The 24,197-nt window shown below is 36.8% G+C and overlaps 3 protein-coding genes and 1 pseudogene across 4 annotated transcripts; 2 read left to right on the forward strand and 2 right to left on the reverse strand.

The window, feature by feature from the left end:
* Positions 1–3,624: 3,624 nt before the first annotated feature.
* LOC110714879 lies at positions 3,625–9,544 on the forward strand. Of its 2 annotated transcripts, XM_021893433.1 has the most exons (7): positions 3,625–4,147; positions 4,467–4,591; positions 5,886–7,082; positions 7,995–8,150; positions 8,438–8,600; positions 8,684–8,717; positions 9,030–9,544. In XM_021893433.1, exons 1-3 carry the CDS (start codon positions 3,829–3,831, stop codon positions 6,090–6,092), a joined length of 651 nt encoding a protein of 216 aa, XP_021749125.1. In that variant the 5' UTR covers positions 3,625–3,828; the 3' UTR covers positions 6,093–7,082; positions 7,995–8,150; positions 8,438–8,600; positions 8,684–8,717; positions 9,030–9,544. The 2 variants fall into 2 exon arrangements, with proteins under 2 accessions (XP_021749125.1, XP_021749124.1); XM_021893432.1 differs by having other exon boundaries at positions 8,438–8,717.
* Positions 9,545–10,718: 1,174 nt separating this feature from the next.
* LOC110714975 (H/ACA ribonucleoprotein complex subunit 4-like) lies at positions 10,719–12,943 on the forward strand. The gene has a single exon (XM_021893531.1). The coding sequence runs from the start codon at positions 11,025–11,027 to the stop codon at positions 12,726–12,728; it is 1,704 nt and encodes a 567-aa protein (XP_021749223.1). The 5' UTR covers positions 10,719–11,024; the 3' UTR covers positions 12,729–12,943.
* Positions 12,944–15,105: 2,162 nt separating this feature from the next.
* On the reverse strand, positions 15,106–16,344 carry LOC110714976 (cytosolic sulfotransferase 5-like). The gene has a single exon (XM_021893532.1). It carries the CDS (start codon positions 16,252–16,254, stop codon positions 15,217–15,219), a length of 1,038 nt encoding a protein of 345 aa, XP_021749224.1. The 5' UTR covers positions 16,255–16,344; the 3' UTR covers positions 15,106–15,216.
* Positions 16,345–18,936: 2,592 nt separating this feature from the next.
* LOC110714977 lies at positions 18,937–20,489 on the reverse strand (annotated as a pseudogene).
* Positions 20,490–24,197: the final 3,708 nt, after the last annotated feature.

The following is a 24,197-nucleotide window of genomic DNA, read 5'->3' on the forward strand; positions in this document are numbered from 1 at the left end:
GTGAAGCCCTCAGCACTGGGCATCACGGCATCCTTGTTTTTGTGCTCAGCAGCACTCTCCTTAATTTCTTCTTGGACCCCTCCCTTAGATTCGGGAGTTCTCTGATCCACCTCCATCTCAGGAGGTGGCGGAGGGGTCTTTTGAGGTGATTGGGGTGGTGGCCGGGGAACCCTCGGCGATCCATTGCCTTCCTCGGGTTCCCTTATTGCAACGCCGATGGTCATCGGCCTCCGCTGAAAGTCATGAGGGCCGATGATGGCCATCCTTCGGCGCCTTTTCTGAAGGGGCTGCTCGTCCATATCTGAGTCTGAAGACTCTCCTTGTATTTGGTCTTCGGGACGAACAGGAGCTTTCCCTTCTCTATGTCTGTTACTCTCTTCAGACTGTAACAAACAGGGGGGAGGAAGAATGTGAGTAAAAAAAAAAAAAAAAAAAGAAAGACAAAGTTAAGTCTGAAAGCTCACCGAGGTCTTCAGCAAAGCCTCGTCTTCTTCAGCTGCCCTAGCTGCAGCTTCTGCTTCAGCAGCTCTGGAGGACCCTTCTCCTCCTTCGCAAGCTTCGAGAACCCGTGCAACCTCTTCGGCTGTACGGGCAGCTTCAGCTTCTTCGTCCAGCAGCTGAAACCAGGGGTCTCTCTTCTTCCACCAAGGCTTCTGCCTCTGATACAGAGCAACAGCCTCAATTTGGAAGTGGGAAGAGTCTAGATGAACTTCCCTATGCCTCAGCTCAGTGATAGACGGGGCCCGTTCAGTTACAACTCGTTCTCGGTTGACACCAAGACGAGCGTAGTTAATGCCAACGTTGGTCTCGTCCCGCTCTGAAAAAGAAAAGGGGAAAGGTCAGTTCAGATAGGTTGGCACAGCATAAAAAAGCGAAGCGAGAGAAGAAAAAGAGATAATTAAAAAGCCTCGGCCCCAGCCGAAGAAGCTTACCATCCTTAAACTTTCGGCTGAGGCCAACAGCTGCTAGCATGTTCTCTTGGAAAACGTAATGCGTATCGGGGAGCCAAGTCTCCGGGATATGCTGCATTCGGCCACTGCCCCCCCGGTTCGGCAGCTTGCCGAAGATATGTTGCTGATCAAGGTTCGGATCCGCCCCATTATCTGCGGGGGGACCTAGACTTCCCATTTCGGGATCAGGCTCAGCGAGGTACCGGGGAGCGCTGAAGACGCAAGGGTGGCCCGGATCTGTGGGTGCCCTAACCCAAATCCATTGACCTCTCCAGTCCTTGTCTGAAGAGTCGTTTGGCCACATGGTTAGGTATTGGGGCCGGGACTCAATCCGGTACCACCCAGAACCATGGCTTCCGTGCCCACTTTGAATATTTGGCACTAGCCGATGGAGCTTTTTGAAGCAGTGCAGGTTCGGCACATACTTGAAGAACTTGCAGACCCATAAGTATGTCATCACCCTTCGGATGCTGGTGGGAGTTAACTGACATAGAGAGATGTTGTAATGGATCAGCAAGTCTCGGACGAATACGTCCAAAGGGAACCTCAGCCCGTACTGAAGCTGTCTTGTGTACACCCCCACATACCCCGGGGGTGGACGATGGATTCTATCGGATGCCGAGGGCATTCGGCACCAATACCCATCAGCTTCAAAAATGCCGTAATGCAACTCAATTTGCTCGGCAAATCGATATTGATCGGCATTCTCCACCCACCATGGGTAGGGGCGGTTCTTTATCATGGCCGAAGCAACTTCGGCATTCTCCCATTCTGAAAACCCGGGGAGGATATCCCAAAGGACAGCGGGAACTTCATCATCCCGTCCAGAAGCGCTCGGCCCCTCCGTTCTCTGAGGAGGAGCCGAGGAAAGGGGAGTCGCCCTAATCCCATCAGCAGGGTCAGACTCTGGCCTTTGTCCATTCCAGGTCCCAATCCTGTTCCTAGGATCGGGAATCGGCCTTGCTCTTCTTGGAGCACGGGATCTACCTCTAACTCCTCTTGCCATTGATTATTTCGAAGAAAAAAGTCGAAAGAAAAGGGGAAGGAGTTCGAATTCGAAGAAAAATAAACTGAAATCAAAGGAATTTACCTTAATCTGAAGCGAAAGTTGCCGATTTACGAGTTCGTAGTGGCAAGTCTCAGTTTCTAAGCTTATTGCTCGGGGAATTTGCGAAGTTTTGATGCGTGTTCTTGGTTTCTCTCGAGAATTCTGGGTTTGTGTTGGTGAATAAGTGAGGAGAGATGACGCGCCTCTGTTTATATCTCCAGGAATGGGAATTCGAGGAGTCCGCGTTTCAATTTCTCTTAAATACCCCACTAAGTAACCGTTAAACACACGACCTTGCGATTAAACTGCCATTATCCGTCCAACTTCCACAATCATCCGCCTTAACCGTTGTTATCTCATTAATTACGGTTTAAATTCAAATTTTTGGATTAATTAAATCATTTACTTCCCTCCATTTCTGAATTAAATTAAACCCGACCCGTCATCCTTCCAAATCGGGTCTGGGGGGCAAGTTGTTTGGGTCCAATTTAGTCCAATTGGGCCTAGGCATTAAATGATCCAATTAAAAGCCCAAGGTCAAGGTTCAACTCTCCAATTGTGCTAAAGTCAAAGGTCAGCCCACAAAGCAAGCCAATTGGGCTAAGGCCCAACCTCTCCATGTATGAAGAGGTATAAAAGCCATCAATATTGATACATTTATTTTGTTCATTCATATATTCTCATATATTCCATCAAAGCCTCAAGCAACAAACTCTCTTGCATAGTGTCCTCTTCCTACACATTGTACTGACTTTAGCATCGGAGGGGCCTTCCTCGGCAACACCCCCGAGGCTAGTTTACGTGTGTTTACTGTGCAGGAAACCTTCGGCCCAACATAACTTGGACCGAATCCAGCCTTCTCCGTTTCAGCGGACCTTCGGCAAGGTCCCATTGTTTTCACCCGAAACAATTGTTTTTGAAGGAAATTAATAAAACTTGGGATTTCATTGTCAAGGTAGGCATAATTGCAGAAACGTCAAGCTATGAAGTTGATACTTAAGTTCAAATCCACATTCCGATTACTCGATTAGTATACTTAGCAATCGAGGTCTTGAGTGACTCTTGAGTAGTTCTCCTTAGAGTGACCGGCGTGTTAGTAAAAGATGGATCTTGGCTAAGAGCCACAGCCATGTACCAATAAACATGCTCTTAATCCTTATTTTTCACTCATCCAACAATGTAAGGTGTAAGGTGTATGGTGTATGTAGTTTTAATTTTGTAATGACCGAGTTTTTTCATTTATTAATTCATGTCAGTAAAAAAAATATTATTTATACCATTAATGACCGAGTTTTTTCATTTAAGATCAATTTGGGTTACTATATCGATAAAATATTGAACAGTAGCCATTTTATTTATCAATATGCCACCACATCAATGAAATTTGTTAATTTTGGTGATCAACTTAGATTTACAGATACAATACTATTCGAATTATTAAAAAAGGAATGAAGGAACAATTCATTCAAAGTTAATTATATTATAATAATCAAACGACAAGAATATGTCATTTTTTTAGATTAAAAATAATTTCTCAAAACTTTACTTTCATGAGTTATATTAGAACATACACGGTCCACGGGTAGTCGGGTACACCCGTTTAGACATTTACATGTACTTTTACATGCTACGAGGATTGTTTTGGTCCTTCAATTGATATAATGTACAACCGGGTGTATCTTTTACGGTTATACCAATTGAGTCTCATCTTCAATGACAGTCTTGAGTACTTGACTCAGTGTTGAAATTTTTAATCAGAGTATTACGCCATAACCAAAACCTTCAACCTGAAAACAGTGAAATCACTCAGAAAATAGGCATGCGCCAAACATGGTGAGTCCAAGAAGAAACCTAAGTTCAGACAATTCTTTTCAATTCCAATCAAATTCTCTCTCCTCAATCCTGAATTTGTTGAAAAAGCCTCAAGCTTTTCCTGTTTTACTCTTAATCTTCCTTTTTCTCACTTGGGTTTCTCTCAAATTTCACAACCCTTCTCATTTCTCTCCTGTTCTTCAAAATCCTCAAAGATGGAGTAAAGAAGAAGACTTTAAAGCTAATTTGGTTAGGTTTCTTCCTTCTAAATTGGCTAAAGATAAAAGGGGTTGGTTGCTTAATCCTGTTTCTGCTGCAAATGATGCTGGTATTAATGGTATATACATACATAAATCTCTATCAATTTCTTTTTAGTTTTAGAGAGTCGCAAAAGGTAATGATGTAGACAGGATTCGATCCCGGTGTATTGGAAATGAGTTACTGATAGATTTGTGCTGTTTATAACTATATCCTATGTTTCCATAGTTCTTATGATATTATGATTAATCATTTTCTGCAGCAGGAAAAAGTAGGAAAATTAATTAATTTGGGGTTTCTACATTTTTTTAAAATTAACTTTGGCTAACTCATCATGCAATAATAGATAATGGAATTGAAACAATGTTCGTTGTTGGTGTTTTTTGGTGTGTATTCAGGTGGGGCACTGTTCTGTGCTACAGTTCATGTTGGTGAAATCCGACCCGGAGGAATTCGAGGGAATCACAGACACTATACTAGCAATGAGACATTCATCATTTGGGGTGCTCATATAAAGTTTAGGGTATGCTTTTATTTCTTCTTGGAATGGATTTCTATAATTATATTGCCTGTTTCATGTGATGGTAGAAAAAATGAGTACCTTGGTGGTTTGATGGATTCTATGATTTGCATTTGTACCATTGTTCTGTTGCTTTCTATTATATCTATGTTTGCTCTAACCACTGAAATAGTTAAGCTTCTTTGGAGCTGCTTCAGCTAATTCTGTCATTAAACAATAGTTTGCAAATGGGATTGGGAGCAAATGTATCGTTTAGCCTCTTTCGGTGCAAATGTTCATGGAACAATAGTTTGACCTATATACCGTAAAAAGTTAAGTTGATTGTATCTCTTGATTCCTCTTCTCAAGGGATGGGATTTCATGTGCTGTTTTGTAGTATTGTGGTTTTATCAATTTATTATAGACTATGGACCTACAATTTAGTAGTAAGGAGGTAGTAGAGTCTTATTGACTTGCTCCTTCTTAACGTACGAAGGCTACAATTGATTTTTGATATTAGGTAGGAAATGAGGATATAATTTTTTTGACTTTAATCTATCTCAACCTTGACCTGCTGAAACCCTATGGATGATATTCACTGTACAGTGCAGTTATAACTTGGAATCACATGTATTTGTGATATTATCTCCTTATTTTAGACAGGTTTGACATCATTGATTAATACGGAGTACATTTTTTGGTGTCTACATTGATATTTTTTATGAGATTAACTTTGACCTTCAAAAGGAGATGTTAACTTTTTTAGTGAGTACTCAATAATACTGCATTGTTAAGAATTACCATGATTCTTTGATTTTATCCACTCACCTGAATAAAGACAGATTTAGCCAATCATCAATTACTTGAGATTGATGATTACCTCATAATCATTACTTGAGATTAGGTGTTTAAAATCTTAATACATTCTTGATAGCAATTTGAACCTTTGGTGACAATATTGATTCATGGATCCCAATTTGGAATTTGCTCATAAGGTGAGTGATACTTGCAACCACTCTTTGTATATTTGTTGGCAAGTTTTGATCTTTCCATGTGTTAAGATATATTTTCTAAGAGATGTTTAAAGACATTTCTCTCGGTCTGATATACTTAAACTCTTCAAATTGTTAAATGTTGGTTTCTTCTCTGTCATTAGGTCCCTTTATCTGGCTTTGTAATTATTAAATAGAGGGATTATTTGTGAGCATGATGTGATGTGATTTTTCTACAAGCAGGATCAATGTCATATTTTGTGTTACTTTGGAGTTTATAATACACCTTGTTCTGGTATTATAACTTGACATTGATGCATGTGCAGCTGGAGAACAGTCAAGTAGCTGATAAGGGTTATGCTGAAGTGGTAATTGGTGCAGATGAGGTTGCTGTTGCAGCTAGCCCAAGAGGGATAGCCCATGCACTGGTGAATGTAGATCCGATAAGGACAGCATTCCTTTTGGGATGTCAAGATGAAATTGTTAACTATAACAGCTCGAACACTGCTTATAATATCTGGAATGATCTTTAACTTTGCCACTTTATTTTGTAAATTCTGTCCTGATTTTTTTTTTTAATCTTTTATAGCATGTCATTAGCTCTAAGGGCATCTCTCATTTTGTGATCTTTGTCAGGATGTTTCACTCGTTGGTTTTTGCTATCTTTTTGGTGGTTTGCTTTATATGGGTGAATTTGTAACAGTGATTTACTTATATTGATTTATTGCAAAAGATTACTGGTTTCGGATCTCCAAATCTTGCTTTCTTTTTTGTATAATTGTTCTGTTTTGTGGAATATATTCTAGATTCTACTGTATTAGATCTTCGATTGGGTGGTGGGGGAAGGGGAGCAAATAGAACCTTTTAGCAAATTTATTACTATAAACTACTGTATTTGAAGTATTCAATTGAGAAGCATTTGAGCTTTTATATGATACGGAGTAATATAAAATGAATTTGCATCTCCCTTTTGCTGCTCTGTAACTGATCTAATTATTTATTACATATACCACAAAAGCTCATTTGTATACAAAAAATCTCCCTTATGTAGTGAAGAATATTTCCTTTGATCCCGCTACTTAAGATCTTATTTAACAAAAGCTTATTTGCTTTCATTTGGTAAGGCGCTTATGCTGAGGCATGGGGATGTTAGGTAGTGTGCATAAGACGCCTTACCAAATGAAAGATGCTCATTCATGTAAAAAGCAAATAAGCTTTTGGTAATGTGCATTGTTCCAGTACCGAAGTGCAGCTGTGTGGGGTCCCATAACGGATCTAACTTGGATGTGAAAGATGCTCTTTCATTGAGTTGGATTCCGACCCAGCAACATTGACTGTTGCACTTAGCTCCTTGTGATATCCATGGAGGCCAACATTAAGAAAGCTATGGTATTATTGTTCAAGAGGCTGAGCCTGGGACACGGCATTCTGTTCTCTTCAGTGGATGTTGGACTTCTTTCAATTCAGAAGATTGACTTAAGAGTCAATGACACAATCCTACTCTATGATGTTGACTGATTCTGGTATGTATATATGTTGTATCCGGAGTATCTGTTTTCTTTTCATAGTAAAGGAAATTATATCAATGACTCAATTAGGGAGTAAATCTGTAAGAGTACAAAAAATTAAAGCCTTTTTTTTTTTTTTTTTTTTTTTTTTTTTTTTTTTTTTTGCACTGCATGTAATTTAGTAATAATGAGGCAGAAGTGCCAATATATTGAAGTGCTCTGTTTGAACAAGAGAGTATGTTGTCTTTTCCGTTCTTTCTCTTAGGTGACTTCCACCCTGCCATGTTTATTGCTTCATGCTTGATATTCACATTTTCAACAAGGAAACTAAGAGATCATCTCACATGAGAATTGAATGTCTGACAGTTATAAGCTGAGTGATAGCCTGTTTGTCCTCTTTACTAACTATGAGCCCATATCTTTGTTCCTGCTTTTCATCATATGCTACCTTCCGTTTGGTGTGTGCATCGTTCATCTGTACAATCTTCTTTCTGTCACCCTTTTTACCAGAGGAGGACGGGGAAGAAGATGGTTAGGGGGGAGGGTGTGCACATTGGTCTTCTGCATTTTAATTAATGCAAGTCTTAAAGAGATTTTGTTTCTTATTAATTTTTACTATGTATGTCACCATTTATCTGATTTTTTGCAGCAATTTGCTGCCAATTTGTTAAATTATTAATATTTGATGTGTGTGAAGTAGTTATATTGAGTTGATATTTCAGAAACTTCATTGAGAATGTTAATATGCCCTTAGAAACAAGATAATAATTTCTGATTTGGGTGACCATAATAAATTATTCCATTTAAGTGTCAAAACAAATTGCATTGCCCCATCAAAGATGTCACTTGAATGAGGAATTTGCTGATTTTAAAGATTTGGGTTTGACCAACAAGTTGTCTGATTCTCCACTCCTGTCATGTCCGCAGGTGCCAACATCAGCGTTGCCTTAATCCAATGCTCCAGTAGGCAAAATACGAGGATCTCCTGTTTTTCCACTTTAGTGGTCATTGTACACAAATTCCTTCAGAAGATGGTGACAAATTGTTGGAAAGAATTGCACGATGATTTCAACCTTATCTTTGGTATGTTTGTATGTTTAGTTAACTTATGCATACTCTCTTCACATTTATTTTTGATTGATAGCCCCCTGAAAAGAAAATTCTCCTTCTGTTCCCCCTACTGTGAAGAAAGAAGATTGTCATCGTGACTTTTGTTCTGTTTTTGAGATATTTTTCGTAGATGATGAAACCTGTTGCTGTTGTGTGTGTGTGTGTGTTTTTAATGGGAAAATTGTTGTAGAGGTTCTGCATTGCACAAGAACAAATTGCTAACAATCTTGTATCTTGATGACTTAAATCATACCATTCAGATACGAGCCTACTGCTAAGCCGTTCTGTTGAGATTTGAGAACAGGAGATTTCAATGGGCATGGCCAAATAGGTTGTTGGAGTAGTTTTGGGGCACCTACAGATGCTGTCCATTTGATGCTTAGGAAGCATGAGAACAATCAGCAACCACCACTCTTCATATTGGTAAGGGAGAGGTTGAAGCTACAAATATTTGCTCAGCATCTGTGCTTGTACTGCTGTGATAAAAGTTGTCCTATTACTTTCAGGGCCAAACTGCTTAAGGTCGCCTGCTGATGTTCGGTGAGTTCTGCGCATGGCTATAGAAATTTTATTTTTGTTAAATAGATTGCCTAGTTTTAGCATAAGCTTTGACAAATGCGTTAACTGCTCTGCGAACTGCATCTTCAACAAACTTTTTCTATCTAGAATTCTTGATTGGGTTTCAGTAAAGATAATGTGAGAAAGTTCAAAGTTTAACTTACTAGATTATATATTCTGCTGTCAAAAACTTAAAACTATATATGTTCATTTTAGGCTGTGTCTTCCGGCTCTTCCCTAAGCTTTTTTTTTTTCCTTTGATGTGTTCTTTGTTTAATCTATTCTATTTCACAGGTTGTACACCCATTCGATGCTCAAGCCGAAGGGGAGTTGAGTCTACTAGTTGGTGATACTGTTGTGGTGCAGCAGGTATGTTCTTCAATTGGTGGTGGTTTAATATCAGTCACTTCGCACATGTAGTCATGCATATTACTGTAATGGTTATTGATTAACAACTTGATTTTTGTGTGGTGCTTTGTTTGCCTCCAATGCAATGGTAAGACAGGATGGCTTCCTTCGCGTTACTTACAAAGGTTGGATGAAGTTTCAGAAGGCAACATATCCTGGGCAAACCTTTAGCAGCAATAGTTTCTAATTACCACTTAATTTTTGCTGTAAAATAACTTGTATAGCTTATTGTTTTTTCATATAATATTCAGTGTCTTTTATAGAAAGGATCACAATATTAAGTAGAGAAATTGTACAAATTCATGGGTTTTAAGTTTTGGTGTTGTCTAAACATTGTGTAGCACATAATCTATGTACCAATGGTATATAATTATAAATTCAGAGACAATTTTTAAAAGATATACCTGAAAATTAAATGTTATTATTATCTTTTTTTTTTTTTTTGAACAAGGAATAAGAATAATATCGAATGACCATATGACATCTACCATAATACTCTATGTTAAAGATTTGTAAATCACATACTTAGAGAAAATAATAATAACTTTTACATGATAGGCATCCACAAGTAGTGATTTTCGATATATTTTCATCTTTCTAACTAGAAAGCCTTCACAATCTACGATGATACTTTGATTACAGAGTTAATAATAAATATTTAACTCATATGAATACAAATCACTATCTAATTACTAATAAGACCCTAAAAATAAAGAATCAACCCATGAAATCAATTGATTTTTACGAGTTTTTGATCAAAACCCAAATAATCAAACTTCTTAATTTGGAGGGGAAATTTGGGTCTCTGTTAAGAAATAGTAGATACTCTGAAATTGGAATTTGGCGCAATTTCTTCTTCCATCTCCCTAATCGATTGATGTTGCAACTCTAAGCTTTGAATAGAGCTTCACGGGACTTGGATTGAAGTTGAAGATCAAAGCTTTGCGCTCCATACTTGTAAGAGACAGGAAGGAGTTGGAACAAAGAGAATCGTCTATCCAAACAACAGGGGCATACGCGGAGATTCACACACCAAATGTTATTGATATTTTAGGAGTTATATTAGGAATAAAACTAGGCCCAATCAACATGAGCCTAATCTGTCGACCTGTACCGATTTTTGGTGGGCCATTAACATAAAATTTAGGCCCAAAGTCAGGTTGGGCCCAACCCAAAATCATTTTTTTAGCAACCTCGGACAAGTATCTATAGTACTCCGTACTTTATACTCCGCAATATAGTATATAAATAAAAAGAGCCTTTTGGGCGATAAATTTCATTATTTTCAAGTTACCCTTGTTAATTTTCAAAATTATCGCTCTTCTAAAAATTTAAATATTACTCCCTCTGTCCCATAATATAGTTCCTGTTTTTTTATTTGGAGATCCAAAATGTTCTTTCCATTTCTATTTTTGGGTATTATGTAACGACCATTATACCCTCATTTTTTTAACTTTATTCATTGTACTTCCTAATTTATCCTTGAATTTTGCATATCTAGTATTTTTTTTTTTCACTTTCTCTCTCTAACTTTTGTCTATGATTGTACTTTTCACTTTTATTAATGTACTTTGTCCACCTTCTACTCTTTCTTAAATACCATGAAAAAACTCAAACTAACAATTATATTATGAGAGTGAGGGATAACTCATGTGGTTCGAACTTCCCTCCCGATTTCAGAAAATCTTAGTATTGATTCTTACCCCGCCATTATGCCTCTCTAAACAACAAAAAAACAATTACTACCTCAGTTAAAAGGGCCCGGCCCTAGCCCGCCCAATAATCACCTCTAAATAAGTAATAAAACTCACTCCATGTTCATTTCCGTCTTCCTGTTCCAAAACCCTAATAAAACCCTACACTCTCCTCCAAACCTCATCAATGGCGGACGTCGGCTCAGACAAGAAGAAGAAGAGGAGCAAGAGCGTCATTGAAACCCCCAAAACGACAGACTCCCAACCCCAAAACGACACTGATTTCTTAATCAAACCCCAAAGTTTCACCCCATCAATCGACACTTCTCAGTGGCCAATTCTCTTGAAAAACTACGACAGATTGAATGTTAGAACTGGGCATTACACCCCTCTTTCATCTGGGTATTCACCATTGAAGCGACCTCTTGCCGAATACATAAGGTATGGTATTCTTAATCTCGATAAGCCTGCTAATCCTTCTTCTCATGAAGTTGTTGCTTGGATTAAGCGCATTTTAAGGGTAGAAAAAACTGGGCATTCTGGTACTTTAGATCCTAAGGTTACTGGGAATTTAATTGTTTGTATTGAAAGAGCAACCCGTTTAGTTAAATCCCAACAAGGTGCTGGAAAAGAGTATGTTTGTGTTGCTAGATTACATTCTGCTGTTCCTGATGTTGCTAAAGTTGCTAGAGCTTTGGAATCCTTAACAGGCGCTGTATTTCAGCGCCCTCCTTTAATATCTGCTGTTAAAAGGCAGCTTAGGATTAGGACTATTTATGAAAGTAAGCTTCTTGAGTACGATGCCGATCGGCATTTGGTTGTTTTCTGGATTAGTTGTGAGGCTGGTACCTATGTGAGGACACTATGTGTTCATTTGGGTTTGTTGTTGGGTGTGGGAGGACATATGCAGGAGCTTAGGAGGGTGCGGTCTGGTATATTGGGGGAGAAGGATAATATGGTTACAATGCATGATGTGATGGATGCGCAATGGATGTATGATAATTACAGGGATGAGAGTTATTTGAGGCGGGTTATTATGCCGTTGGAGGTTGTTTTGACTAGCTACAAGAGGCTTGTTGTTAAGGATTCGGCTGTGAATGCAATTTGTTATGGTGCCAAGTTGATGATTCCGGGGTTGCTTAGGTTTGAGAATGATGTTGAGGTTGGGGAGGAGGTTGTTTTGATGACTACTAAGGGAGAAGCTATTGCTTTGGGGATTGCGGAGATGACTACTGTTGTCATGGCTACTTGTGATCATGGGATTGTTGCAAAGATTAAGAGGGTGATTATGGATAGGGATACTTATCCCAGGAAATGGGGGCTTGGGCCGAGGGCCTCTATGAAAAAGAAGCTGATTGCAGAGGGCAAGCTGGACAAGCATGGTAAGCCAAATGAGCAGACTCCTGCTGAGTGGGCAAGGAATGTGGTGCTTCCTACTGGTGGAGATTCCATGATTGCTAGCATTGCTGCTGCAGCTGAACCAGCGGAGGCAGAAGATGTGGTGGTAGAAGGGAAGAAGGAGAAGAAGTCAAAGAGGAAATTGGAGGAGGTTGATGCTAGTCCTGCTGGTGATGTCAAGAAGATTAAAGTTCAGGAAGAGGAAGTTGTGGAAGTCAAAGAGAAGAAAAAGAAGAAGAAGGAGGCTGATGAACCTGTTACTCCTGATGTAGAGAAGTCCAAGTCCAAGAAGGAAAAGAAAAAGAAGGATAAAGAAGAAAAGGCAGAGTCAACTGATGAGGAGAAATCCGAGAAGAAGAAAAAAAAGAAGAAGAGCAAGGATGTGGAAAACGGTGATGCTGCTGCTGATACAGAGGATGGAAGTCGAAGTGAGAAAAAGAAGGAGAAGAAGGAAAAGAAGAAAAAGAAGCATACAGATGCTGATCGAGAATAAAATAATACAGTTTTGGATGGAAATAGACCTTAGAATTGTATGTTACTCTGTATTGTTTTCTTCTCTAGTTATCTTAAGCTTGTTAATTTTGTAGTGTTTGAATGTATTCCATCGGAACTAGTTGCAGTTAAGATTTTGCTCGCTGAATGGGTTCTCTTGTGGCCTTGAGCTAGGCCTTTTTACTTATTGAGTTATGATAATCTTACCTTTTTCCATGCTCCCTTGTTTCATTTTCAGTTGCAATTTAATTTCATGATTGCTTGTATGTTGTAGCCTGTTGCTGCGATATTCATCATGACAATCGTGATCAAGAACATACAGTCTATAAATTTAGGCATGTAATAACTGATTATATTTACCAGTTCAATCAATGCTTTGGCTGTGCCTTCCAGTTTACTTGCATTAGAAATTAGAGTCATAATGTTGTTTTAGAATATGCAAGTATTCTACTGTGCTGTTATATTTTAAGCTTTATTACTTTGGTATGGGGGGATTGAGTAAACACTTTGAACATAAGGCCTCATCATTCTCTCTTGAAATTCATCTTCGAACAAAGCTAAAAGAGATGTGATGGATAGGGGAAATGTATAAGATACCACTATTTTATTGCTGTTAGACGACTTGGTTTGCAGTCTTAAGAAGGATGAGCAGAAACCTGAGTATTCAGATAAGGAGAAATCTGTGAAAAATGATGATAACACTAGTCTGCTACAGGTAAGAACTCTCTTTCTTTTAGATACAAGTTGTAATTTTAATTTTGCATATGAGAGTCACTGCTGTTGCAGACCTGATTTGTGCCTCTTTACTTTTTATTGTCATGATATTAGTTCCTTATTTCATCATGATCCCTTGTAATTTTGGTGGGGGGTATTTATATATTTTTCTTGTTTACTCCATATGAATCTCATGTGCATTTTGCTTTTCCTGATCTTTGTTTCCACGGAAGGTTGTATTTACTTCATATCTGGAGTTGTTTCTTGCTATGGGCAAAGTTGCATTGAAAGAAGCTCAGTTGCCCATGCTGATGTGCTTGGATATTGTATTTCAGTAGCTGCTGGGAGTCTGGGTGAATGACATAATGTAATGCCTCTATTACTGATCCGCAGCCTATTAAAAGAAGTTAGTCTTAAGGGGCAAAAGCTGCACTTAATCTTAAAATGTATAAAGAATTCAAGAAGATGACTTTTTTGCTGGGTTTACCTATCCTAGTGTCAAAACAAATTGCATTGCCCCATCAATGATGTCACTAGAATGTCAATTGGGTTTGACCAACAAGTCATCTGATTCTACCCTCCTGTCATGTCCGCAGGTGCCACATCAGAGCTGCCTTAATCTGATGCTCCAGTGGGAAAAATATGAGGATATCCTGTTTTTCCACTTCAGTGGTCATTGTACACAAATTCCTTCAGAAGATGGTGACAAATTGTTGGAAAGAATTGCACAATGATTTCAACCTTATCTTTGGTATGTGTATATGTTTAATTAACTTATGCATACTCGCTTTACATTTATATTTGATTGATAGTCCCTCAAAAAGAAAATTCTCCTTCTGCTCCCCCTACTGTGAAGAAAGAAGATTGTCATCATGAGTTTCTTTCTGTTTCTGAAATATCCTTCGTAGATGATGAAACCTGTTGTTGTTATTGTTTGTTTTTTTGGGAAAATTGCTGTTGAGGTTCCGCATTGCACAAGAACAAATTGCTGACAATCTTGTCTTTTGATGACTTAAATTGTACCATTCAGATACGAGCCTGCTGCTAAGCGGTTCCTTTGAGTGCAGAGGAGATTTCAATGGGTATGGCCAAATAGGTTGTTGGAGTAGTCTTTGGGGCACCTACTGATGCTGTTCATTTAAGCATGTGAACAATAAGCAACCACCATCCTTCATACTGGTAAGGGACAGGTTGAAGCTACAAAAATTTGCTTAGCATCCGTGCCTGACTGCAGTGATGACAATGCTCCTATTACTTTCATGGGTCAAACTGCTTAAGGTCGCCTGCTGTTGCTTGGTGAGTTCTGCTCAATTGCTCATGGCTATAGAAATTTAATTTTAGCAAATAAATCGTCTAGTTTTAGTGTAGCTTTGACAATTTGTGTTAACTGCTCTGAGAATGGTATTTGTGGCATCATGAAGTTTGGTTTCCATTAATATACATCTGACACGATAAGTGCTGTTTTTAGGATGAGCTCTTGACTCCTTGGTAATTACAGATTGATCTACTTAGATGTTGAATCCTGACTAGTAATTACTTGTTGAAATTATCAACTGTTATATACAATTGTACTTCAGAAAATCAGGAGCATTAACACGTATAATTGGAGTATAGCACTGTCAGTATGATAAACAAAGGGTAAGGAAATTAAAAGACTGTGCAAATACATTATTAGAGAATTTCATATAAAATAGTAGGAATAAGACCCCAGGAAATTTGAAAAAAAAGAAAAGAAAAAATACAGGACAATTATTGAAGTAAATTAAGAATTGATATCAGGAAGTTAATTTATAGGATAAACCAGTGCCTTCAAGTTTTTCATCCATTAGTTTCTTCATCCTCTCCACCATGGGAGGTGTGAAATGATGAGTCCAGTCCCCCACCTCGCCTTTCCTGAAGTACGAGTCTTTGTCAAACAACTTGTTAATTACACCACTCTTGTTAACCTCCAATTCTTTCATACTCTTGATGCTACACATCTCTATAATTTTCTGTATGACACCATCACTTTCCTCTTGGGAAGTAAATGGCATACCCACAAATTCAGCCAATCTTTTCAGCTGAACTGTGGGATCATCCTTCAATTCCTCATACTTGAGGAATAGCACCTTGTCAGAGTGTTCTAAACTTGCCTTCCAATATCCGACAGCATGATCGAAGAATGGCCCAAAAGGGATTCTATCCTCACAAAAAGCTTCAAAGAAATCCTGCATGGTAGGAGTAGGGTAAAACATACCAAGTATCATCTTCAATATATCCGTGGAAAAGTAGTTCTTCATCACTTTTATGGAAAAATAATATAGAGAAACAAGTGTGTCCAAGGGATTTCGGGTGATGTACAAAATCCGACACCCAGAAGTCTGAATAGATTCAGGAAGTGACACATAGGGTAGGTGTGTGCTCAAAAGTCTCGGTGAGGAAAGCTCATTAAGGTGATGTGGACGAGGATAAACAAAGGCCTTATTATAGACATCAGTCTCCAAGCTGTACACAAGCTCATGAGGATGATTTTGAAGGAGTGGATTTTGGTGATGATTTGCGGAGTAGCTGACACGGTTAACAACCGCAAATAGTAGGGATTTCAACCAAGTGGTGCCTGTTTTAGGGAGGCTACCAATGATGAGATCAGTGTCTCGAGCTTGGAAGTGTCTTTGAAACTCGAGGACATTTTGGAGATGATTGTCATGGTACCAGTAACCTTGGTATTTCCAAATTTTGCTTCCGATGAAGTTCGCCTTTGGAAGGCACTGCTGAAGCTGTTGAACCTCCTTTTCAGGGACTATAATTTCCTCCTGTTTCTGACTTTGATTCATTTTAGATGATAAGTTGGATGTTTAAAGTTGTTATGTATATATTTATACATATTAGGGACGACTAGGATGTGTAGGAAACTTATCCAAGTTATATTTGTGGTCAAAGAAACTTACACATATTAAATCATTAGCTTGTTGGACTAAGTTAATACATTATGTATTTTTAAAATATTGCTTAATTATTACTTAAGTTTCAATCAACTGGATGTAGCTCTCCCAACTTTCTCCTCAATAATGCCAACAAATACATTTCTTGAAAATGACTAATCTTATAAAGCCAATATTATTAATGTAGCACAACATTTTTTATTTGTTTTTATTTTATTATATTGGATGTTTTCATCAAGAATCATTTAATGCTATGAATATTCTTGATGATTTATATGATGGCACATCATTGACTAGTCATTTTTCTTTTTATTTCGTGCACCTGGCTTACCTCGAGTACCTTAATTTTTCTAATTCTATACTGTACCACCTCTGTTTGGATTTAGTTGCCATGCTACGAGTTATTGAACTATTGATTCCAGACGAAGGGAGTCCTTATTATACTACGGAGTACTTTTAAATTTTCATGCCTTCCAATAGTAGAGAAGTAATTAAGAGGGTCAAAATGTTTATACCAGTTCATATTCTCAACCTGCAATCTTATCCATCCACATTATTTTACATGAAACTAATAAATATTTCTTGCTAATTTTTGGGGTGATAATTCTTGCAGGCTGAAGCGTTGTCTGGTGAGAGGTCACTTTCAATAGAACCTAGAATTTTCTTGCATCATTGGGCAACCAGTTGGCAATCTAACAACACAATTTACAGTACTAAATTATCCAAGGGTGAGAGGCTGAGCCTAAGGAAACATGGTGCTCTGCACGACTACACAGGCCCCGCTGTGGCGCTATGTATCCTCGTTCTCACAAAGCTTTTGCACAACAGGATATCCAAGTTCGGTATATAAGATTTTTTTTTTTTTAATTACTGATAAAATATATGCGTAGTTTATAGAGTATAGACTGCAATACTTCAACTCGACTAGAATCAATCAAGTTTATTGATGATACAAGTTTTGATAATTTTGAACTATTTGCATAATACATTTGAACCATCTGATTTGGCTTCTATCTTTAGATAAATCTTTGCTAATTTCCTCTCCAGGAATTTCACACGCCTGCCTAGCATATTTTCCTCTTTATCTAGCTGGTTGACCCTGTGTTGTTTAACCATATACTGTTCCCAAGTTCTGTCAATTACAGTTCTGATGTACTGCGTATTTACAGTAATAGTAGCAAAGACCGAGAAGTAGCAGCCCACGTAAGTAGATTTTTAAAAAAAAAATTTAAAAAAATCAGGTGAGAATATGTTGGCAATATTGAATCTATTCAACAGACGTTTTGAAGAATATAAGTTTAAGAACATAGTAGAGAGAATTTTTTCTTATTACTTTGATGTTGCTATGAATACTTTCTACTAGTTCTTCAGTGTACATTGGGCTTTCCACTTTTTTGGTAGTTTTTTCTTTGGGAATGTCCTTTGCCTTCAGAAACTGTGTTAAGTCTCTTAGTATAGCCCTTTCCGAAGATAGATTGCCACTTTTGTGTCGTAGTTTATGATGCAAGCTATGAAGCTGCATCTTCTATCGTACCAATACAGAATGTATCATTAATGAGTGTAACTAGTTGAAGAAAAAGGTCAACTAACTTAATTACGTAGTATTAAGGATAATCAGTAATTACTAGTGTATCGGGTGTAACTAGTTGTTGCTCCTCCTCTAGTGCATTGTTCCATTGATTTACCTGCTGCTTCAGTTTTTCGAGCTTTGATCTTTGTGAGTTTAATTTGTGGGTTACTATATATTGATCTGTCTGTAAGTTACAATATCAAAGTACATTTAGCGGAAATGGAATATTCAAGCTAATCATGGGACATGCCAAGGCCTAGGAGAAGCATAGAGATATTGGCCTAGTAAAGTAGTAAAATCAGGGTGAGCCACAGTTCAGGTATATAAGTTAGCCTTATTCCAATAGGTTCATTATCACAAACCAAACTGAGTTAGTTATGATCAACTCTATAAAGTCTATATTAAGCTAATAAGATAGAAGAAAAGTAAACCTTTTTCCAGTACAAATCCCTGCTTATCTTCTTGCATTCTGGTTCTAGTTTCTGTATCGACGGAATTGCCGTTCTGCTTTCATATTCTTCAGTTTCTAGTAAACTTTTCACTATAGAAACAACAGGATTTATGATAAACAATCCAATTTTGGCAAGGAATAATGGAAAGGATTGATGACAAGGGAGAAAATATAAGAGGAAGAACTGATAGAATGTACTTGCTGTCCTCGGCAAGTTGTTAAGTCAACACCCTCAATAAAATTGTTTATGCTCTATTTATAATTCATACTTTGTATGTATTTATTGGCATTTAAAATTATAATCCTGTATGGAAACTTGGGATGTATTCGTGCCCTTCGGATCCTCGTCTCGTGTGATGGAATGCCTATAAAATGAACTCCAGGCCTCAGGGTTGGGTCTCAGGGACGGAGCCTCCGTCAACCATAGTAGTGTCCTAGTATAGTTAAAGAGACAGGGGGAGTGTGGGAATCATATGATGAGAGAGAGATAGAATCGCTGTCTAAATAAAGCGATAAAAACTAACGGAGGAAGTATTAGGGATTAAGATCATTGACAGGATCAGAGGAGCAATGAATTTTAACATAACAAGTACATATTATTGTAAGTAACAAACAAGTTTGTACAATAATTATTGACATACTAATTATTTACAAATCTTAATCTTCCTGTATTAATGAGCTTATATATGTAATTTTATGACATGATTGTATTAGACTTGCCAGATATACATTATATACCTATGATTCTATAATTGCAGCAGGAAAGTAGCATCAGCATTCTTATCGCTGCAGTACAAACAAGGATGTTGTTTATACATTTGTTCTTGTAACACTTTCCTAGCCATTATAACAACCTCTTTGTTGCTAAGCCGTCCCGAATTCTGCTCCAGAACTTTCTGAACTGCATTGCTGAATGCTCCATGGGCCTCCCCACCTTCGCCTTCCTCCGAGCTCACATCTGCTGAAGTCTCATTAGACTGGCACCCGCTAAGCAAAATTCCATAGTCGCCCTTGGTTGCTCGTTCGAGGCTTAGATGATCTTGATCAAGTTCACTAAGGCAAAAGTTAAGGCTAGCTTGGTCTTTGAAGTGTTCCTTCAAATGTCTGCCAATGTTAGAGGTGTCTATGCTTGTGAGTTGTTTGAGCTTTTGGAGGACTTGGTCATATGGGATGAACTTGGGCCGTGAACGTCAAGCTTGACCCTTTGATGCTGTTGTTGTCGGCCCAATTTGCTCCTTCTCTTGGTCTATTAGGCCTCCACTGTGGCATGAGTCTGAGAGAATTGTGAAGCTTGCCTTAGGAGGTAACTTGTTTACTAGTTGCCTGAAATCCACGTCTACAAAAGCATGTTTTCAATATTACCGATCTATTCAAAATTAATTGTCACATTACTACTCTGTACCGTGTTTTAAGAATTTAACATGATTATATAATAGCATTCTCGATCTCTTCTAGCTTATTCTTTGTTTTGAAATTCATGTAATCACGAGAGTACGAGACAATTAGATTATATATATATTTTTTTTATCTTAAGAATGAGCACGCTTGCATGCATGATGCAAAAGTAACTAACCTGTGATGAGATTAAAGTCATAAGGCACAATAGCTTCATCCTTTCTATGAGGCTCATTTTGCTTCAAAGAAGGGATCAACGTCCCATGACCACTATAATAAAAGTAGAGCACGTCACCCTCCATAGCGCGATCAACCATGTTTCCGAGTGCTTTCTTAATGTTAGCACCAGTAGGCAAGACCGAAGAGCCTTCTTCATCACTAAGTAGCTCGATATCCTTTTCGTCGAACCCAAACCTCTTAATAAGCATATGTTTCATGGCGATTACATCATTGAAACAACCTTGCAACTCATATTCCGTGTTCGGATAGTTGCACCCTACCAACACTGCCATTCTTTTCCCATTAATTGCCTTCATGACTAACAATTGATGATGACCAAGTCTTAAACAAGTTCAACAAAATGTGGAAAAAATAATAATGTTTCTTTAATTTGTTGATTTTTTTTCTCCTTTTTTTCAATGTGATGATCATAACTTGTAATTGCAATATATACACTTATTATATAATTATGCAAGTTATGGTAGGTTAGCTTAGCATGAAGTAGAAGCTATAACAATTTGTTGGACAAGTGAACACTCTATTACTAATCACCTAAAATGGATGATTTGATTATGTAATCAGTTACTCAATTACCTAAATTTAGTATCGACTTAAAAGCCTTGCTTGTTTTTTTCCCATGCATGTTGAATACTTGACATCCATCTAGAGAGTAGTGGTAACTAATTGAGCTAAAATTATTGCCCATTCTATGAGTGAGGTCATGAGGTGGTTTTTATTGGAAGAATGAAGCTAATTGTTTGCGTGTAAGCTAAAGCCGGCATTATTTAATTTCATTCATTATTTTGTACTTCCATTGTTCGGAATTAGTTAGTGATTCTTTGTACTAATCATAAATTTCAATTACTATATAAGGTATAGGGGTGTAAATGATCTGAGTCGTTTGTGAACTACTCGCGAACAAGCTTGGTCAAAACTCGTTGGTAAGCTAACAAACAAGCTTGAATAAAAAATCTTAAGCTCGTCAAATAGATGAACAAAGCTTGAACAACATTATGTTCGACTCGATAATCTTCATTAATAGCTCGTTTAAGTCCATTTATAAGTTTTTCACGGTTTAAAACTCGGATAATTTATATCTTTTATTCATACATATTTGTAAAAAGTACTAATTATTTCATCATGTAAAGGCATAAAAAACTTTGTAATTACCTTCTCTATAGAAAGAATATAAACATCTTATATCAAATTAAATAAATGTGTTAAAATTTGTAGTAAAAAAAAAAAAAAAAAACTCTTTGTAAAGGATAAATTATGGCTCGTTTATTTAATCAAGCTCGATTTAAGCCTGTTCAAGCTTGAACTTAAACTCGAAATGTAAACGAGTACGTTCGTGAACAAAGCTTGAACATGCCAATTAAATTCTTAATGAGCTCATTTCGAACAAGATTTTTAAAAGCTTGTTCAAGCTCAAAATAGTTCAAACACGAATAATTTTTATCAAGCTTAGCTCGAACAGACTAAAACTCGGTTCAGCCCGGATTGTTTGCAACCATCATAATAAGGTATCAATACAAAGAAGATCAATATTTCATATATTTGCAATTTTACATAGATTTTGTCATCTCGCCATCATTTGCTGGCAAACTCAAAAATTAATCATAAATCATTACTTACTTGGTATGATTTTGAGAAGTTAGCTAAATATTTTCGTTTATATAAGTTACCATTAAATTTGGAATGAATGGGAATTAATTTGTGTGACTGCATAATTTCCGTCAAAGAAAATACAAGTAAAGCATTTTTCTTCTACCAATTGATCGAGTTGAGTGAAAGAAAAGTAGACTATGTATAATGTATGGCCGTATCGCCCGTATGGGACAAATGTAGACCAAATGGTTTGGCAAAATAACAGTTTTTACACGTTACGTGCTGTCTATTTGAATTGTCGTCCACTAGCGAGTTTATTGTTATGTTAATAGTTTAATTTAATTTGATTTAAATTAGGTATATCGAAATCTAAAAAAATTTAAATTAGGTATATGATCATTATATATGGAGAAGATTTAGTCTGTAACTTATTTTAAAAATAAATAAATTACTCAGATAAATAATTAATAAATTTATTTCAAGAAAATCAAGTTTATATAAGATTAATAAAAAGTAAAAAGTACTAATTTCTTTAGATGAGTTTAAATAAAGGAAAATTTTTAAATTACCACCCAAAAATATATTCATTTTTAAAATAACTATCCGTTTAATTTTTTATTTTATTTTACCACCCCTTAAATTAAAAAACTACTCAGATTATCACCCATTTTAAAATTCCAACGGAATTTTGTTGTGAGGACCCACCCAATGGCTGGTAACGGCTATGTCTAAGGATTACAATCAGCCATGTCTTCACTCAACCTCCTCCTTAAACCAAATTTATTGAGTACAAGACAATCTAAAACCAAAAGAAAACAACTAAAAAAACCAAGAGCATGATGTCTGAATTGCACTACTACTGATCATCTTCTTCCTTTCATCACTAAGAGTCGTTGGGTGGGGCCCACATAAGAAAAATCCACTTGAATTTTAAAATGGGTGGTAATCTGAGTAGTTTTTTAATTTAAGGGGTGGTAAAATAAAATAAAAAATTAAACGAGTGGTTATTTAGAAAATGGATACATTTTAGGGTGGTAATTTAAAAATTTTCCTTAAATAAATGAAAATCAAGAAAATATAACACACGCTTAACATTGTTCTATTTGAGAGTGAGGGATAGCTCAAGTGGTTAGAGCTTCCCTCTCGATTTCAGGAGATCCTGGGATCGATTCTTACCCCCGCCCTTGTGGCTCTCTAAACACCAAAAAAAAAAAACATTGTTCTATTTTCATGCCAATGGCGCACCAATATATGAATCACAAGTCTTCAATTTGGTCATGGAGAGATCACAAGTCCATTTTTCTTAGACTACTCCCTTCATTTTTAAATACTTGCTCCACTTTTCTTTTCCAACCGTTTTTAAATACTTGCTCTATTTCCCTTTTTAGAACGCTTTTACAATATTTAATTCATTTCTCACATTTAGTGGACCCAACATAATACTCTTTCTCCTCCTATTCTCCCCCTACTTTGGTTTTTTACAATTTTTTATTCTTTCAACTACACTACTACGGTACTACCTCCATATTTTATTATTTTCTCCAATTTCTCCTAAAACTCCGCGCATAGAGAAATGAAGCAAGCATTTAAAAATGAAGGGAGTACTTGCATATATACTACATAATACGTATATAAATCACAAGTCCTTATTTGGTCATGTGTGTTTAGTTCATTTAAGAGGTAGGGCATACTTTCTTGTAGAGAACTAGAGATCTCTCATTTTTGTTACGTTTTCTACAGTTGACTTTTGACAAAAGTTGAGCAAAGTGGATAAGAGCCAATGTGAATATTTTGTTACAATTAAGCAAATTTAGAATATGGTGATTCTAAAGCATTTGAAACATTTCAAAATGGATAAAATTTTAAAGAATGCAGCATGTACACGAGCATATACTCATAGATGATTACATCACCGAAGGAAATATCCATCTAATTTATGACCTGTTATTTACCCAGTTCAATTTAATTGCATGAACTCGATACTTGTAATTAACCTGACTTGAATTGAACTTGACTTGTTATTGACTTGACAAAATACTGAAATTACAAGAGTATATGCAAATATATAATCATACAAATGTTTTGGTAGTATTTATAACTAATAACTGATAATTGAGTTTCAAATTAACCAAAATGTTTTTTTTTTTTTAAAAAGAAAAAGAAAAAGAAAAGAAAAAAGTGGAAACTACAAGCCAAAGCTAATCTGATTAATTCAAAATATCAAACCAACTTGATAAAACACATGAGAGTATGAGACATTTATTTTGGATTATTTGAATAAAACTTAATTAAACTCTAAAAAGATAAGCAACCCTTAAATTAATCAATTTCGAACATGACAACCATAACGAATAACAATCAATTCCAAAATTTACCTCACCTTAGAAGGTTTTGATTCGAACATGAATCAACCCAAAAATTGCCCAATTTGATTTCGTATCCAAACCTAGATTGAACCATTCTAAAACGCACAACTCAATTCTGATTTCATACGACCCTAATTAAACTCAATTTCAGCTTGAAAATCTAGATAAACGACCAGCTTCAACCTGTGTTCATGGATACATATCATACATTGACCGGACATGACTC

Source organism: Chenopodium quinoa, unplaced genomic scaffold (genome assembly GCF_001683475.1).
Source record: "Chenopodium quinoa cultivar QQ74 unplaced genomic scaffold, ASM168347v1, whole genome shotgun sequence".
In the NCBI taxonomy this organism is placed as follows: domain Eukaryota; kingdom Viridiplantae; phylum Streptophyta; class Magnoliopsida; order Caryophyllales; family Amaranthaceae; genus Chenopodium; species Chenopodium quinoa.

Coding starts and splice junctions, on each gene's coding strand:
- LOC110714879 (XM_021893432.1), top strand. CDS start 3,829: ATGGTGAGTCCAAGAAGAAACCTAAGTTCAGACAATTCTTTTCAATTC. Junction 4,148..4,466: donor AAATGATGCTGGTATTAATG/GTATATACATAC, acceptor GTGTGTATTCAG/GTGGGGCACTGTTCTGTGCT. Junction 4,592..5,885: donor GTGCTCATATAAAGTTTAGG/GTATGCTTTTAT, acceptor ATGCATGTGCAG/CTGGAGAACAGTCAAGTAGC.
- LOC110714975 (XM_021893531.1), top strand. CDS start 11,025: ATGGCGGACGTCGGCTCAGACAAGAAGAAGAAGAGGAGCAAGAGCGTC.
- LOC110714976 (XM_021893532.1), bottom strand. CDS start 16,254: ATGAATCAAAGTCAGAAACAGGAGGAAATTATAGTCCCTGAAAAGGAG.